At 39.2% G+C, this 19,034-nt stretch overlaps 1 protein-coding gene across 1 annotated transcript in view; it reads left to right on the top strand.

Annotated features, from left to right (window-relative positions):
- The window catches only part of CUNH9orf135 (chromosome unknown C9orf135 homolog), a 239,423-nt gene extending 228,270 nt beyond the window's left edge, over nt 1–11,153 (top strand). The window contains exon 8 of the mRNA XM_029203432.1: nt 11,101–11,153. Within this exon, the coding sequence (XP_029059265.1) occupies nt 11,101–11,139 (39 nt within the window). The 3' untranslated portion in view covers nt 11,140–11,153. The remainder of the gene's footprint in view (nt 1–11,100) is intronic.
- The last annotated feature ends 7,881 nt before the right edge of the window (nt 11,154–19,034 follow it).

Genomic DNA, 19,034 nt, shown 5'->3' on the forward strand with positions numbered 1-19,034 from the left:
TTTTTTTCCCTCAAGACTAAGTTGGCTCTTCAGGGTCTTTTGTGTCTCCATACAAACTTTAAGATTTTTTGTTCTAGTTCTGTAAAAAATGCCATTGGTAAATTTGATAGGGATTGCATTGAATCTGTAGATTGCTTTGGGTAGTATAGTCATTTTCACAATATTGATTCTTCCAATCCAAGAACATGGTATATCTCTCCACCTGTTGGTATCATCTTTAATTTCTTTCATCAGTGTCTTATAGTTTTCTGCATACAGGTCTTTTGTCTCCCTAGATAGATTTATTCCTAGGTATTTTATTCTTTTTGTTGCAATGGTAAATGGGAGTGTTTCCTTAATTTCTATTTCAGATTTTTCATCATTAGTGTATAGGAATGCAAGACATTTCTGTGCATTAATTTTGTATCCTGCAACTTTACCAGATTCATTGATTAGCTCTAGTAGTTCTCTGGTGGCATCTTTAGGATTCTCCATGTATAGTATCATGTCATCTGCAAACAGTGACAGTTTTACTTCTTCTTTTCCAATTTGGATTCCTTTTATTTCTTTTTGTTCTCTGATTGCCATGGCTAGGACTTCCAAAACTATGTTGAATGATAGCGGTGAGAGTGGACATCCTTGTCTTGTTCCTGATCTGAGAGGAAATGCTTTCAATTTTTCACCATTGAGAATGATGTTTGCTGTGAGTTTGTCATATATGACCTTTATTATGTTGAGGTAGGTTCCCTCTATGCCCACTTTCTGGAGAGTTTTTATCATAAATGGGTGTTGAATTTTGTCAAAAGCTTTTTCTGCATCTATTGAGATGATCATATGGTTTTTATTCTTCAATTTGTTAATATGGTTTATCACATTGATTGATTTGCATATATTGAAGAATCCTTGCATCCCTGGGATAAACCCCACTTGATCATGGTGTATGATCCTTTTAATGTGTTGTTGGATTCTGTTTGCTAGTATTTTGTTGAGGATTTTTGCATCTATATTCATCAGTGATATTGGTCTGTAATTTCCTTTTTTTGTAGTATCTTTGTGTGGTTTTGCTATCAGGGTGATGGTGGCCTCAATGAATGAGTTTGGGAGTGTTCCTTCCTCTGCAATTTTTTGGAAGAATTTGAGAAGGATAGGTGTTAGCTCTTCTCTAAATGTTTGATAGAATTCACCTTTGAGGCTATCTGGTCCTGGACTTTTGTTTGTTGGAAGATCTTTAATCACAGTTTCAATTTCATTACTTGTGATTGGTCTGTTCATATTTTCTATTTCTTCCTGGTTCAGTCTTGGAAGGTTATGCCTTTCTATGAATTTGTCCATTTCTTCCAGGTTGTCCATTTTATTGGCATAGAGTTGCTTGTAGTAGTCTCAGGATGCTTTGTATTTCTGCGGTGTCTGTTGTAACTTTTCCTTTTTCATTTCTAATTTTATTGACTTGGGTCCTCTCCCTCTTTTTCTTGATGCGTCTGGCTAATGGTTTATCATTTTTGTTTATCTTCTCAAAGAACCAGCTTTTAGTTTTATTGATCTTTGCTGTTGTTTTCTTTGTTTCTATTTCATTTATTTCTGCTCTGATCTTTATAATTTCTTTCCTTCTGCTAACTTTGGGTTTTGTTTGTTCTTCTTTCTCTAGTTCCTTTAGGTGTAAGGTTAGATTGTTTATTTGAGATTTTTCTTGTTTCTTGAGGTAGGCTTGTATAGCTATTAACTTCCCTCTTAGAACTGCTTTTGCTGCATCCCATAGGTTTTGGATCATCATGTTTTCATTGTCATTTGTCTCTAGGTATTTTTTGTTTTCCTCAGTGATATCTTGGTTATTTAGTAATGTATTTTTTAACCTCCATGTGTTTGTGGTTTTTACCTTTTTTTCCCTGTAAGTCAATTCTAATCTCATGGCGTTGTGGTCAGAAAAGATGCTTGCTATGATTTTAATTTTCTTAAATTTACTGTGGCTTGATTTGTGACCCAAGATGTGATCTATCCTGGAGATTGTTCTGTGCGCACTTGAGAAGAAAGTGTAATCTGCTGTTTCTGGATGGAATGTCCTATAAATATCAATTAAATCTGTCTGGCCTATTGTGTCATTTAAAGCTTCTGTTTCCTTATTTATTTTCATTTTGGATGATCTGTCCATTGGTGTAAGTGAGGTGTTAAAGTTCCCCAGTATTATTGTTTCTGTCTATTTCCTCTTTTATAGCTGTTAGCAGTTGCCTTATGTGTTGAGGTGCTCCTATGTTGGGTGCATATATATTTATAATTGTTATATCTTCTTCTTGGATTGATCCCTTGATGATTATGTAGTATCCTTCCTTGTCTCTGGTAACATTCTTTTTTTTAAAGTCTATTTTATCTGATATAAGTATTGCTACTCCAGCTTTCTTTTGATTTCCATTTGTATGGAATACCTTCCTCCATCCCCTCACTTTCAGTCTGTATGTGTCCCTAGGTCTGAAGTGGGTCTCTTGTAGACAGCATATAGATGGGTCTTGTTTTTGTATCCATTCAGCAAGCCTGTGTCTTTTGGTTGGAGCATTTAAACCATTCACATTTAAGGTAATTATTGATGTGTATGTTCCTGTGACCATTTTCTTAATTGTTTTGGGTTTGTTTTTGTAGGTCCTTTTCTTCTCTTGTGTTTCCCACTTAGAGAAGCTCCTTTAGCATTTGTTGTAGAGCTGGTTTGGTGGTGCTGAATTCTCTTAGCTTTTGCTTGTTTGTAAATCTTTTGATTTCTCTATTGAATCTGAATGAGATCCTTGCCAGGTAGAGTAATCTTGGTTGTAGGTTCTTCCCTTTCATCACTTTAAGTATATCATGCCACTCCCTTCTGGCTTATAGAGTTTCTGCTGAGAAATCAGCTGTTAACCTTATGCGAGTTCCCTTGTATGTTATTTGTCGTTTTTCCCTTGCTGCTTTCAATAATTTTTCTTTGTCCTTAATTTTTGCCAGTTTGATTACTATGTGTCTCGGTGTGTTTCTCCTTGGGTTTATCCTGTATGGGACTCTCTGCACTTCCTGGACTTGGGTGGCTATTTCCTTTCCCACATTAGGGAACTTTTCAACTGTAATCTCTTCTAATATTTTCTTGGGTCCTTTCTCTCTCTCTTCTCCTTCTGGGACCCCTATAATGTGAATGTTGTTGCATTTAATGTTGTCGCAGAGGCCTCTTAGGCTGTCTTCATTTCTTTTCATTGTTTTTTCTTTATTCTGTTCCACAGCTGTGAATTCCACCATTTTGTCTTCCAGGTCACTTTTCCGTTCTTCTGCCTCAGTTATTCTGCAATTGGTTCCTTCTAGTGTAGTTTTCATTTCAGTTATTGTATTGTTCATCTCTGTTTGTTTGTTGTTTAATTCTTCTAGATCTTTGTTAAACATTTCTTGCATCTTCTTGATCTTTGCCTCCATTCTTTTTCTGAGGTCCTAGATCCTCTTCACTATCATTATTCTGAATTCTTTTTCTGGAAGGTTGTCTATCTCCACTTCATTCAGTTGTTTTTCTGGGGTTTTATCTTGTTCCTTCATCTGGTACATAGCCCTCTGCCTTTTCATCTTGTCTATCTTTCTGTGAATGTGGTTTCTGTTCCACAGGCTCCAGGATTGTAGTTCTTCTTGCTTCTGCTTTCTGCCCTCTGGTGGATGAGGCTATCTAAGAGGCTTGTGCAAGTTCCCTGATGGGAGGGACTAGTGGTGGGTCTGATGTACAATATTATGTTTCAGGAGTACAATGTAGTAATTCACAATTTTTAAAGATTATACTCCATTTGTAGTTATCATAAAATACTGGCTATATTCCTCATGTTGTACAATATATCCTTATAGCTTGTTTTTTAAAAATTATTATTATTATTTTTTGGCCACACTGCACAGCATGCAGGATCTTAGTTCCCAGACCAGGGATTGAACCCATGCCCCTGCAGTGGAAGCGCAGAGTCTTAACCACTGGACCACCAGGGAAGTCCCTCCTTGTAGCTTATTTTATACATAATAGTTTGTACCTCTTAACCCCCTACCTCTATATTGCCCCATCCCGCCTTCCCTTTCCCCACTGGTAACCACTAGTTTTTTCTATCTGTGAGTCTGCTTCTTTTTTGTTAATATTCACCAGTTTGTTGTATTTTTTTAGATTCTACATATAAGTTATATCATACAGTATTTATCTTTCTCTGTCTGACTTATGCCACTTAGCATAATACCCTCCAAGTCTATCCATGTTGCTGCAAATGGCAAAATTTCATTCTTTTTATGGCTGAGTAGTACTCCACTGTATGTATATGTATATATATGGGTGTGTGTGTGTATATATATAATATATATATATATATTATATGTATATGCCACATCTTCTTTATTCATTCATCTGTTGATGGACACTGAGGTTGCTTCCATATCTTGGCAATTGTAAATAATGCTGCTATGAACATTGGGGTTCAAGTATCTTTTTGAGTTAGTGGTTTTGTTTTCTTTGGATGCACCAATTTACATTCCCACCAATAGTGCCCAAGGGTTCCCTTTTCTCCACTTCCTTGCCAACATTTGTTATTTTTGTTCTTTTTGATGATAGCCATTCTGACAGTTGTGAGGTGATATCTCACTGTGGTTTTGATTTTCATTTCCCTGATGATGAGTGATGTTGAGCATCTTTTCATGTGCCTGTTTGCCATCTGCATTTCCTCTTTGGAAAAATGTGTATTCAGTTTCTCTGCCCATTTTAAAATCAGGGTTTTTTTTTATGTTTTTGTATGAGCTGTTTATATATGTTGGATATTAACCCCTTATCATTTGCAAATATTTTCATTTATTCAGTAGGCTGTCTTTTCCTTTCGCTGATGGTTTCCTTTGCTGTGCAAAAGCTTTTGAGTTTAATTAGGTCCCATTTGTTTATTTTTGCTTTTATTTCCTTTGCTTTAGGATACAGATCCAAAAAACTATGATTTATGTCAGAAAATGTTCTGCCTATGTTTTCCTCTAGGATTTTTATGATTTCCAGTCTTACATTTAGGTCTTTAACCCATCTTGAGTTTATTTTTGTATATGGTTTTTAGCTCTCTCATGATTCATACAGGGGTATGTACCAAGCAAAATAGCAATTGAGGCTCAGACTGTGTCTCTCAATGTCAGACCTCCAGATGTTTCCCAAAACCCAAAAGTTTGGATCATGTAGCTAAATTCCTGTTCCTGAGTGAATTGTTAACTTTTCCTCCTCATGTGGCATCATGTAGGCACAGCCTGTGACTCATGAAAGTTAAGAGCAGGATCTCTCAGAGCACAGACACTGGAATCATCTCTGATGAAATATGCCTTTTCTAAATAAGCAGCCAAAGAGGCCTTTTCAGGCTAGTGGCAAAACTGGAACATGTAAAGTTTTCATAAAGGTCTTATGTAAGTTTTAGTAATAGGGAAAGACAGTGTAGCATTAATCTCTTTCATGTGAGCAAAGAAGCATGCATGCTCTTTCAAATAACTTTTTCCTCAGTGGCCTCCAAGGAATCTCCAAGTCTTCCTTCTACCCACTCCTCCCTGGTTCACATGGTGGAATGGAAATTGCATGATTTACAGAGGAGTTACCCAGACCTGGGATGGAAGTCCAGCTCAAACACTGATACACTGCGTGTGTGCCGAGCAAAGTTTGTTCATTTCTACAGCTCCTGACAACAGAGGTGTAAGACCTAAAACCTACCTCTTAGGAGAGTTAAAAGAGTTAATATATGTAACATACTAGCACAAAGTCGAGCTATAAGTGTGTGATGTTTGTGCAGGTAGCTACATGAATGGTATGTGTCCTTGTGTCTATATAGGTCTACATAATGCTGTCACTTTATATCCTTCTCATTTTGGTGGGCCATTTGATACAAATATCATTCTCTAATCATAGGGATCATTTGAAATTTCATGTTGATCCCAGTGGTAACTCTAGAGTGAGTTGTCCATTAAAAAATTTTTTTAATGGCCTTCTTTTTAGACACTATCAGGTTGTTGGGTTTGTTTTGATTGTGTGTGTGTATGTGTGTGTGTGTGTGTGTGTGTGTGTGTGTGTGTGTCTCCTAATTTTTCAGTTCTTTCCACTGTCAGTTTGTCTCCTGCAAGTCTCTGTTAGAAGCGGTCCTGGTGGCTATCCAGTTGGTCTGGCCAGTGGGGCTGTTCCAACTCGCTGATTTCAGAATTTCCGTTGCCCTCTAACAGCCACTGTCCTTCAAATGTGTCCTTAGCTAGTTTAGTGCTAGGTGGCCTGTTTGCTCTAGCAAATACATCTGAATGCTTTCTTTCGCCAGAAAAAGTTTTACTAAGGTGCTCTTTTTTTCCCCTGAAAAATATCCGCCTGGTGTTTGATGGTTTGGAACTTTATGCTTGATCTGTTGTCAATGAGTAAATCTCCCGGGGGTTAATAAAGCCCTTGGGCAGGGTGTTGACTCTTTAAGGGTACCACTTTATTATTTAGTTATAATTTGAGAGTTCTAAAAATGTATTATTTTCCTCCTCATTGAGAGAGGATTTGAATTTGTCTCAAAAATACATGCCATACAAATTAAATAAATTGCAAAGATGTCAGATATTGGTAAGAATTCAAAACAAGAGGAAAGAGTAGCACTTGGCCCCGTATAGTTGAAGTTGTCAGATAGCCAGTTTGTCTCCAAGTTTCCCAGTAACCAAAGCAAAGAGGAAAACTCCCTCAGTTTTAACTGATACAGTTTGATAATATAAATCTAAACTTTTTCTCAAGCCAAGAGGGAATTCTTTGTGACCCTTCCCCAAGAAAAGCCATTGCGATAATTCTCAAAGCTCTAGTTTGACCTGAATTGCTGGACAACTCAAAACCTTTGGGACAGTTTTCAGCTGACCTGGGCCTAGGAAAACACTGTGGCAGTTTTCATGGGTGTATAAACGGAACAAAGCTATAATGTGTAATCTCCTATGCATGGACATAAGAATGAGGGTATTTTAAAAAAATTTTTATTGAACTATAGTTGATTTACAATGCTTTGTTAATGTCTACTGTACAGTAAAGTGATTCAGTTATATATATTCTTTTTCATATTTTTTTCTATTATGGTTTATCACAGGATATTGACTATAGTTCCCTGTACTATACAGTAGGACCTTGTTGTTTATCCATTCTATATATAATAGTTTATATCTGCTGATCCCAAACTCCCAATCCTTCCCTCTGCCTCCCCCGACCTTGGCAACTGCAAGTCTGTTCTCTATGTCTGTGAGTCTATTTCTGTTTTGTAGTTAGGTTCATTTGTGCCGTATTTTAAATTCCACATATAAATGATATCATATAGTATTTGTCTTTCTCTTTCTGACTTACTTCGCTTAGTATGATAATCTCTAGGTCCATCCATGCTGCTGCAAATGGCATTATTTCGTTCTTTTTTTTGACTGAGTAATATTCCATTGTATATATGTACCACATCTTCTTTATCCAGAAAGAGGGTTTTAGAGAGCAATGCAAGCATGTTCCTGGCTCTTCCATGTAGCAGCACTATGCAGTGTGGTGTAATTGAAAATAATACTAAATTACTGAATGTGTATAATTTTAGAACATTCAACTCAAGGGAAAGGTTTATTCATCTTTCAAGGGCCTGCTGAAGTGTCTCTATCCTGTGAAGTTCCGAGACATTTCAGGGGCCCTGGCATAATCTACAGCGAATTAGGGAGGGCTGTCTATGTCCTCTATGTCTCAATTATAATATTATAATGATTTACTTCCATGTCTGCTCCTCAGCTAGATTGTGAGATCACTGAGAGGAAACTGTCTTATTCATCACTGGATACCAGTGCCTAGCATGGCGCCTTCTACAGTAAATGCTGAGTGTAAGAGGAGTAGATATTATGTGCTCATCAGAGTTCTAAGTGCTTTACATGGTTTTTCTCATTTTGTCCTTCTCACAGCTCTGTGAGGTAGTTACTATTATTACTTCCATTTTACAAATGAAGAAAACATGGCCTAAAGAGTGATTTGCTTGTTTAATTGAAGTAAATGGTAGAAGAGAATTTAAGCCCATTCTCTCAACTAGTACACTAGCATGAAGACCAAGTCTTAAGTGTTTTGAGTAGGTAAACCAGTTGTGGGTTTGGGAGGCACTGCACATGTCAGCGGGTTGTGTCACAGGAAGAGAGTAAGACACAGTGTTTATTGAGACGCTTGAATCTGAATTCCCTTTCATTATCCCAGGAGTGGAGAGCCCTCTCTGACTTATGGCAAACACTTTATAGATCCTCATTTCTTAAATTAAAATTTGGTAATATAGCTAAACAGGTTGTGGATGGTACTATATTAACTGATTGGAAGCTACCAGATAGAAAAATAGAGACAATAATCTCTGCTTCTAATTTCTCCTAAATGTGTACTCTCTCTCAATGCAAAGTACTATTTACAACTTTGCATTACTCTAAACTCAGCACTTTTTTAGCTGGCCTGACATCTTCTATTGTTGTCTGGGGGAAAGAATGAAACAGTTGCACTAATCTAATCTTGGTATTTACTCTAAGATTTTGATAAATAAATCCCTGTTCTGAAAGGGAACAATGCCCTTTTGATATGCTTCACATATTTCTTTTCCAAGGGCATCCCGAATGGGTTGACTACAAATATTTCTGCTAATGAGATGGCCTTGAAATATCACTGCTGTGATTATAGGCATAAATAGTGAATTTCATTAGGTTACTTGAGTCCCACTTTTGATGGCATAGTAAATCTCAGAACAGCAGTGGGCGGTGGATAGATGAAGGGCTTTTTTGGATATAATTAACTTATTTGAGTGCAACTACTAGCTCTCTTAGCATAGCAATTCTAACTCAGTCTCAGGCTACCTTAAGTACATAAAACAATTCAGCACTGTTATAGGAATTCTACATGAACGCAAAGGATTAATACGTTTAAAAAACAAGGACTCTAGTTTGAGAAAGGCATGAAGATATTGATTAAACTCTCCCTTTACTTCATAATATTCACTGTAATTTGGTTATAATCTAGGCATTAATACCTGGTACCTCAAGTGATATTACAAAATATACTCACAATAAATTTAATTTAATCAAATCCTTAATGTTTTGTCCTAAATGATACTCTTCTTTGTCAGTTCTTAGATGATTATTCCTCTTGTTGTATATTCTGATGAACTCAAATTTTATTTGTGAATGTGTGTTGGCATTCAGGGTGAATAAAGGGATTTTTCTAAGCCAGGAATGTGCATGGTCTTGGAGATACATCTAGAGTTACAACAATACTGCATGAAAATGCCTGTTTCCCCACCTCTTCACCAATGCTGTTTTGAAGAGACCAGGCCAATTATCTTGTAGAGTGTTCCATATTCTGAATTTTTCTGATTGTTTTCTCATGGTGGTGTTTAATTTGTTTCTCTATCACTTGCACTTCCTGTAAACTTGAAGTTAGATCTAAAAGCCTGAGTAGTTTCAGGTTCAATGTTTTTGGAGCAAATTGTTCATAGGTGATGCTGTATACTTCATGTTGCATTGCATCCTGGGGCATATCATGTCACATTAGCCCTCTATTCACAATGCTCGGTTATGATGATACCCTCTATTGTGAAGGTACACTTCTCACTTCACATAGTTGATGGAATGCATTTATTTAATGTTAAGAATATTGATCATATTTGCATATGTTATTGGCTAAGGAAGTAATTTCCATTGTTGAGGAAGCAAAGATTTTTGTTTGTTTGTTTGGAGCTGGGGCAGGGGTATTCCAGCATTTCTCAATTCACACCAGGCAGATTCCTACTTATCAGTAAGTCCTTGAGGATAATCAGGCCAAGGAAACCTTAGACAATTCTGTTACTGAAACCATTTTAAGGGTTAAAGATAGATAAAAGATTAAGCCAGGGAATTTGGGGGATAATTTTAGCTTTATTTACTTTTTTAATAGGAAATACATTCATGTGATTCAAAATTCAAAATGTATAAAGGGTAAACAGTGAAGGGCTCTGTTCTAGTTATCTCTTACTGCCTAGCAAACCATTCCAAAATAGTGGCTTAAAACAGTAATGATGTCATTAGTTGCTAATGAAGCTGGGGGTCAATGGGTCAGTTCTCCTTCAGGGTGTCTTATGCAGTTACTGTCAGAAAGTGGCTAGAGTTGGGGTCATCTCAAAGGTTTTTTCACTTGCACGTCTGGTGCTGGAGCTGGGAAGACTCGAGCAGCTGGGGCTTCTAGGGCATTTCTCTTCTCTCTCTCCTGGAGTAACTGTCCCAAGGGGAACCTGCAGATGCTGCCGACTTTTCAAACGCTGCCTTGGGCACCACCACTTCTACTGCATTCTGTTCATCAGGGCAGTTGCAAAGGCCCACCAAGCTTTTCAAACGCTGACTTGGGCACCACCACTTCTACTGCATTCTGTTCATCAGGGCAGTTGCAAAGGCCCACCAAACTCCAAGAGAAGGGTCCTGTACTCCACCTCCTGATGGGAGGAGGGTCAAAGGATTTGCAGCTCTGCTTCAAAACCATCATGTACCCTCTCATGCTTTTTTTTCCCCAGCCACTCAGTTTACTTTTACCAATGCAACCAATGTCACCAGTTTCTTTCGTTTTTTTTTTCACAAAGAGCATTTAATTAACTAATTCATTTCTTTACACATAACTGAAGTGATGTTACAGTACATAAGTTATTTACAACTGTGCAGTAACGTGTTGCAAAATAAATTATCTAGAAGGCAGCAAAAGTACATTGTGAACGTGTATAAAACTGTACAGCGTTTACAGGTACACTTTTTATATGATTATTGGCTCTGTAGTGTTTCAAGTTATGTTCTCAGAAAGAAACAAAATGCCCAAGATTAAAGGAAAAAATATACAAACCACGTGGATTTGACTCCATTAAGAACACAGCCGAAAGTCCTGCCTCTGTGTCCCTGTGAGGCGGGCGGGCGGCGCAGCCAGACCCTCACCCGGCCCGGCGTCCCAGCCCAGGTGCGAGGCCGGCACCGTCCGCAGGCAGGTTCGTGGCGACAGGACGGCAGCCGGGCCGAAGCTCTCCCCACCCTCCGACCCGGAGGCCGCTGTTGGTGAGGGGTGGACGCCTTAATTTTATTCTCTTTAGTCGATCAGAAATGGAACAAGGAATTTTAAAAACGCTCTTCGTCCTGCAGCTCCTGAGATGCCCGTGCAGCCGCCGGAAAAGAGCCTGAGGCTGCCGTGTCCGTGCACGCGACCCCAGCTCCGCGTCCTCCCGCGGCGGCGGGTGTGAAAGAGGCGCGTGCCAGGGGCCCAGCGCGGGCTTCTCCCTGGGTGTCCCCACCGGGGACGTGGTCTCCTTCCACCGCCCGGACTCGGCGGCAGACGTAGGGGGCTCGCCTGTGTCCCGGGCAGCTGTCCCACCGCGTCAGGCCGGAAGGAGCACGAAGTCATCGTTGATGTCGACCATGGGCACGTAGAAGGACGGCACCTCGTTCACACACCGGGACTTGCGCCCGGCGGGGCCCAGGTCCTGCACCTTGACCTGCCACTCCATCCTCTGCACGCGGCCTCGTGCTGCTGCCGCATCAGGAGACACTGTCACCAGTTTCTTGCGACGCATTTAAGAGCTGCTCTATAGACAAGATGAGCATACATATTCTTCCCACTTAGCATGAGGTATGCGGTGTACTGTACCTTGTTTTTTTCTTAACAATATTTCATGGAGATTATTCAAATCAGTCCATAAAAAGAATCTTAATTTTGAAAATACCCTTACAGTGTTGCATTATATAGATATACCATAATGATTTAACCATTCCCTTGTTAATGCATAGTCAGGTCATTTCTAATCTTTTAATATTACAAACAACAATAATATGAATAACTTTGGACATACATACATCATTTTGGATATATATAAGCCTATTTGATTTATAAATTCCTATATATAGAATTACAGGGTTAAAATGATATGAATATTTAAAATTTTGATAAATATTTCCACATTGCCCTTCATATAAGATGCAAACATTTTTACTTCCACTATGCATGAGAGGGTCCACTGCCTCACACCCTTACAAAGCAAAATTTTCTCAAATGTTTTGAGTTTTGGTACGTAAAAAATTACTTTTAATTCAATATGGTTTTAATGTGCATTCTTTTAATGAGTGAGTTTGAGCACTTCTTTTCCTATGTTTAAGAGCCAAGGGCTTCCCTGGTGGCGCAGTGGTTAAGAATCCACCTGCCAGTGCGGGGGACACGGGTTGGAGCCTGGGAAGATCCCACATACCGGAGAGCAGCTAAGCCCGTGTGCCACAACTACTGAGCCTGCGCTCTAGAGCCCGCGAGCCACAACTACTGAGCCTGCGTGCCTAGAGCCTGTGCTCCGCAACAAGAGAAGCCACAGCAATGAGAAGCCTGCTCGCTGCAACTAGAGAAAGCCCGCTTTCAGTAACAAAGACCCAACACAGCCAAAAATAAAAAAAATTATTTTAAAAAAAACTTGTATTTTTCTCAATTCCTGAAAAAAGTTAAAAGATCATTTTAACAAAGTGTTTGAGATGAGTGAAAAGTGAGATAATCCACATTTCTGATAAACCTAAAGACCGTTTAATCATTCAAAAAGTGCTATTTTCCTGACGTCTATAAATGAGTAAGTGTTGAAGATTTATTACCTTTGTGATTCTTTTACCTTTTTTTTTTAGCTGCACTGCACAGCATGTGGAATCTCAGTTCCCTGACCAGGGATTGAACCCGGGTTCCCTGCAGTGGAAGCTAGGAGTCTCAACCACTGGACCACCAGGGAAGCCCCCCTTTGTGATTCTTAGACTCTGTCAAACCCAGCCTTCAATTCCCAGGTGGGCAGTAATGGATTTGAGATATTATAATTAGATGATAACCACTCTTTATCAGTAAAATTATTAATTTAAGAAAGGTTTCCTCTCTATCCCTTAGGGCTTACTATAAAACTTTCATTATTTCTGTGAACCGTTCTCTAACATCCTGATTTGAGATGAATGATCTGCCTTTGGATTTTGTGTGCTTTTCCTTGACTTCCTCCATACATGCTACTTTTACTGTCTCTTCCTCTCCCTCCTCAGGTAATATTTTATTTTTTGGATTCATGGGATTCATGGCAGTTTAGTCGGGTACAGTGACAATGTAGTAAGTAACAAACAGAATTTTGGTAAAACTCTGTAAGCAAGAGAGAGGACAAATTGGTATGGTTGAGAAGATACTAGTACTGGAGCCAAAAAACCTGCCATTCACTCACCTGGCTGCGGGCTGGTTGGTCAACTTTTCAGGGAATCCATTTATTCATAGGAAAGTGAGGATAATACTTAACTTACTGGGTTGTTGTGAAGATGAAGAGAAAGAATGTTTTCAGCGAACGTTTATTGAATGCCTCTCATGTCCCGGTGTCTTTGTATTCTTGATCTCATTAGTCCTCAGAGAGGTCCACTAACTTTCCAACTTACTGATTGTATTACTTTCTTAGGGCTGCCATAACAAATTACCATAAAATGGGTGGCTTAAAACAACAGAAATATATATTTACACAGTTCTGGAGACCAGAAGTCTAAAATTAAGGTGTCAGCAGGGTTGATTCCTTCTAAAGGAGCTGAGGGAGAATCCATTCCGTGCCTCTCACCGAGGTTCTGGTGGCTGCCCACAGTTCTTGGAATTCCTTGGCTTATTGATGCATCACTCCAACTCTGCCTACATCTTCATGTGGACTTCCCCTCTGTGTGTGTCTGTCTTCTTTTCTGTCTCTTATAAGGACACTTGTCATTGGATTTAGGACCCACCCTAAATCTGGGATGATCTCATCTCAAGATTTTTAACTTAATTACATCTATTAAGACCCTATTTCCAAATAAGGATCACATTCACAGGTACCAAAGGTTAGGAACTGGACATATCTTTTGAAGGCCAGCATTCAACCCACTATAGTGACCAAGCTAAGAACTGAATCCAGGTTCTTTCTGATTCCAAGATCAATGTACTATGGACTCTACCATGCTCTCTCCTTCCTTGAGACTTCTTTGCCAATGTTAAGGACCACATCACGGTTTCTTCTCCTTCTTGTTCTGCAATTATATAGTTCCCTGTACTTCTAATTCATACCAGAAAGTAACCTTGGCCCCTGAAAGAAATCACTGAATTCTACTAATTTAGGCAGGTATCCCCTGCCTAAATAATTTTTGAATAATAAGTTGAGTTGTGCATTTGGGAGTTGTTAAATTATCCAAGTTTGTAGCAAAAAACAAGAAGATAGTTAACATTTATTAACTGCTTATTATGTGTCAGGCCTGTGCTGAGTGCTTCACATGCATCATCTCATTTCATCTTAGAACAGTGACTGTTACTATCTCTCATTTACAGAAGAAAATGAGGTTCAGAGAGGTTAAGGAACTTAAGCAGCTTTTAAGTCACAGAGTTGCTAAGTGGTGGAGCTGAGATTAAAACCCAGGCATCTGACACCAAACCTTATGCTCTTGAACCTAGAGTACAGTAACATTACCAGTGGAGCTCCTGACATGGAATTCATATCTCCCTACCACCAGGCTGGGCAGGAGGCAGTGGGGCTTAATGAAAGAAGACTTGTTAATCATGAAAATTAACCACGTATTTCTAATGGGAACAGATCAGGCGTTCAGATGTCTCTTTCTTTTCCCTCATTTCATTTTTGTAGTGACACTGTTGAAAGATATTTGGAACCACTGAGTGAAAAGCACTTGGAGCTTCAGCTCAGTTTTTAGGGAAAAAAATATCAGGGTATTTCCTTTCTGTCATTACTGTTCCAATCCCTTCAGTCTGGAGTTTCCCTATGCATTCATTACTCAGAACAGTTGTTTTGAATTTGTCAGCACATTATAATGTAATTTTGCTGAAGAAATATAGCATTCTTCCCCCGCCACAAAGGCCAAATTTGTTTTCGTTTGCTATTAATGTAAAACAAATTTCCCTTCACCAAGGTAATATAGTAAAAAGCCACCTAACTACAAGAAAGGATGTTGTTAAGTCAGATGTAGTCAGCCTACAATTCTTTCTTTCTGACTAATATTTTTAAATTATCTTTAGCTGACACAGAAAGATGAATCATTAATATGATCCCAAAGTCTAAACAAAAGTTTATTGCTTTACAGTATATTCATTTATTTTTAATGCTTACGTCTATTTTTAACGAATGGCTTTGTAAAAATATCTTAACTACTCAAAACATTAACTACACTGTCTGCCATTCCATCAACTTAAGTAACTGCTGAACTTAACCAGAACTGCTCTTTGTCTTCTCTTGCCTGTAATGCAATTCGTTAATGATGGCATGTTTATAGCTTATATGAAAAAGGTCATCTTCTTTTGTATATTGTCCTCTTTAATTAACTTAGGATCCTTGAAAAAGAATTTAAGCCTAAAAGTCCTTCTGATAGATTTTATTTTCCTCTTAAGGTAACAATGTCACTTGTATTTAAAGGATCAAGGTAGCTTGCTTCAACTCCAAAGCAGTCTTTGTAAATCACGCACTTGAGAGGTTCTTGGGAACAGACGCTTGGATTCAGGGTTGCACCATAACTGCGCTAGAATGAGTGAGATTAGGGGGAAAAAACAAAACAAAGCAAAACAAAATAAGAGAGCTGGCAAGAAAGGAGAAGATTGGCACTTTTGCCCCTTTACTCAACTACTTTTTCTTCTCAGTATTTGATACAGTAAGTCACCAGGACGACAAAAGGCAAAGAGACAGAAGGTGGAATTGCATTGCAACTGGCAACCAATGTGTGTTGACTTCTGAGAGTCATAAAAAAGAAAACTAACAGTTGTATATAAAGCGTCTATTTTCTTGTTTGGAGCATTATGTGCCCAAAATGAACACTTGATGATTCTAGCTCAATATACTGTTTTTAGATTTTCTATAAATTTGAAAGAAACAGAATATCTCCCCTGGGTTTCTGCATGCCATGGATTTGCTTGACATCAGTGAATTCAGGGAATTTCCTAACACCTCTGTGGGGAAGCTGTGTTTTTCATTGTGGAGTCAGGGAAGCTGAAGAGCAGAGAGTTTAAGTGATTCACTCAAGGTCAACTGGAGATCAGGGAATATTTGGCTCCAAAGTTCCTGGGCTAATTATTATTTGGTTACTCTCTCTCTCTGATTTATGCATATATTAATAATTGGTTTTTATTTAAAGCTGGAGAGAATGAGTCTGAAGACCTTTTAGAAAAGAAAACCAGCTTTTGGGACTTCCCTGGCGGGCCAGTGTTTAAGACTTCGCCTTCCAATGCAGGGGGTGCTGGTTCAATCCCTGGTTGGGGAGCTAAGATCCCACATGCCTCACAGCCAAAAAACCAAAACACAAAACGGAAGCGATATTGTAACAAATTCAATAAAGACTAAAAATAGTCCACAAAAAAAAAAATCTTAAAAAAAAAAAACAGCTTCTGATATTTTTCTTATCAATAAAGCACATTCTCCTATTCTTGATTCAAGGCCTTTTAAATCTTCTTTCATTGCTCAAGGACTGTCCCTGTTAACCACTATTCTGTTTTTGTTTCTATGAATTTGACTGTTCTAGGTACCTCATGTAAGTGGAATCGTGTACTATTTGTCCTTTTACGTCTGGTTTATTTCACTTAGCTTAATGTTTTTAAGGTTCATCCACGTTGTAACATGTACCAGAATTTCATTTGTTTTTGAGGCTGAATAATATTCCATTACACACACACACACACACACACACACACACACACACACACACCATGTTTAATTTATTCATTCATCTATTGATGGACATTTGGGCTGCTTCTTTCTACCTCTTGGCTATCATGATAATGCTTCTTTGAACACTGATGTACAAATATCTATTTGATTACCTACTTTCAATTCTTCTTTTTTAAAATTAATAAATTTATTTATATTTTTGGCTGTGTTGGGTCTTCGTTTCTGTGCGAGGGCCTTCTCGAGTTGCGGTGAGTGGGGACCACTCTTCATTGCGGTGCGCAAGCCTCTCCCTATCGTGGCGTCTCTTGTTGAGGAGCACGGGCTCCAGACGCGCAGGCTCAGTAGTTGTGGCTCACGGGCCTAGTTGCTCCGCAGCATGTGGGATCTTCCCAGACCAGAGTTCGAACCCATGTCCCCTGCATTGGCAGGCAGACTCCCAACCACTGCACTACCAGGGAAGCCCAATTCTTTTGAGTATATATATCTAGAAGTAGAATTGCTAGATTACATGGTAATTCTATGTTTAAAATTTGAGGAACTACCATACTGTTTTCCACAGCAGCTGCACCATTTTATATTCCCGGAAGCAAATGCACAATGGTTCCAGTTTCTCCACATCCTCGCCAACATTCGTTATTTTGTTTTTTTGGTAACAGCCATCCTAATGAGTATGAAGTGGATAATCAATTTGATTTTAAACAATATTAGCTATAGTGGACATGTGTCACATTTGCAGTGACCCATCTTCTGAATAGCTTTTCTAACTATGGAGAATTTCCATAAATTCTACTGCTCCAATGTAGATCTCAGAGTTCAAATCCCCAGCTTCTTTCACAGCTAAATGGACCTTGCATGATCCATTAATCAGATGCACCTATGCAAGATTTTAATTTCTAAATGACTAATAAAAAATATAAGCTCAGTTCAGTGCTTCCATTTGTTGGCTTGAGTGGTGGCAATGGAGCCTGGCTTTGGGGGGCATTCACAGTGGCAACAGGTCCAATGCTGTCAAGTTCCTGAAGTCTAGGGTGACAGTGGAATTTCCTCATCAAGCTATTTCTGTGGCATGATTTTGGGCATTGTTCCTGGAAACCCAGCCTCAAGCTTATTTCTCCAGCCAAAAAAGTCCACTACAATCTAATTTAGTTGCATATCCAATTGATTACTTGTCTTCACCCTGCCCCATACTACCAGCTATGCTTCTGCCTGGGGGCCTTTGAGTGGGGAAAGGGCATTGTCTACATGTTCACGCTTCCTTCTGTCTTTTTCCTGTAGTCTAAGTTCTTGCATTACAGGAGCAGGGAGGATGGATAAAGATAAAAAAGAATGTTCACCTAACTGACACCTTTGTGGTTCCCTCTCAGAGAGCATTACCCTCTCTGTGGCCTGGATCTAAATGCTTGTCCTCTGGTGGTGGACTTTTCTATATATGCAAGTGACCAGAGAGCTGTGGAATCTGCACAAGATGTCATTAAAGAATAGCCAAGGGAGATTCAGTAAAGCATGGTTGAAGGCAGTAAATGGAAAAAAAATCCAACCAGTTTATATTTATGCCTCTGTGAATTCAGGTTGTCTAACATGCTAGTTACTGAAGATGCCTCCATTTGAGAGCCCTGTTTGTATATGCGAGTCTCGCTTCCAGCTCCTCACATCCCCCGAACCCATCTGCTGGCCTGAGAGGTCCACTCAGACTTGACTTTACCACCCCACCCCCAACGCCAACATAGTCCATGATAGAACACCCCACAGACTCCAGCTACTGGAGTCCTTGCTTGATGGCTCACCCTCTTGGTTGGGGTGCTAGCAAGGCAGCTCAAGCCTGGCTACTTGTGAACCCACAGGAAACTGACACAGCTTTGCCCCCACCAAATAGTGAGAGTACAGACTGCTACACACTTGCATCCTCTCTGCCCTGCCATCTTTTTTTATTTATTTATATAGGTACAGGGCACAGATCAGCAAGCACACTGTATAAACAGAAGCCAAGCTAAGGAAAAAGATGTCAAAAAGACACTTTAGATCTGAGAGTTTCATATTTGGAGCCCTTTTCACATTGTGGGGATTTGGAAAAAAGCAGCTTCCCTTTCCTCTCCCAAGGGGAGAGGAGGGAAAAGCCACAGTACTCTCATCCTTCACCAGCAACACCCCACTCTCAAGATTCTCCTTTCTCGCCCTGATCTTCTCTTATATAAACTAGAGTTGGAAGGGCATGTGGGGCAGAGGATGAGAGTTCCAGAGCCCATTTAACCACTTCTTAATAATCCCTGGAAGAAGTGCCACTTGGTTTCATTTCTCTTTCAAATCTGGGGCATTTCATACCTCTTTTATCTCTGAGCACTAGGTCATGTCCCACCAACATTCTGTTACATCCATTCCCTGGATATTTGTTCTTGTGGTCTCTGGACA

The sequence above is a fragment of the Monodon monoceros genome, unplaced genomic scaffold (genome assembly GCF_005190385.1).
Source record: "Monodon monoceros isolate NGI ecotype Baffin Bay Population unplaced genomic scaffold, NGI_Narwhal_1 Super_Scaffold_5, whole genome shotgun sequence".
Classification (NCBI taxonomy): Eukaryota; Metazoa; Chordata; class Mammalia; order Artiodactyla; family Monodontidae; genus Monodon; species Monodon monoceros.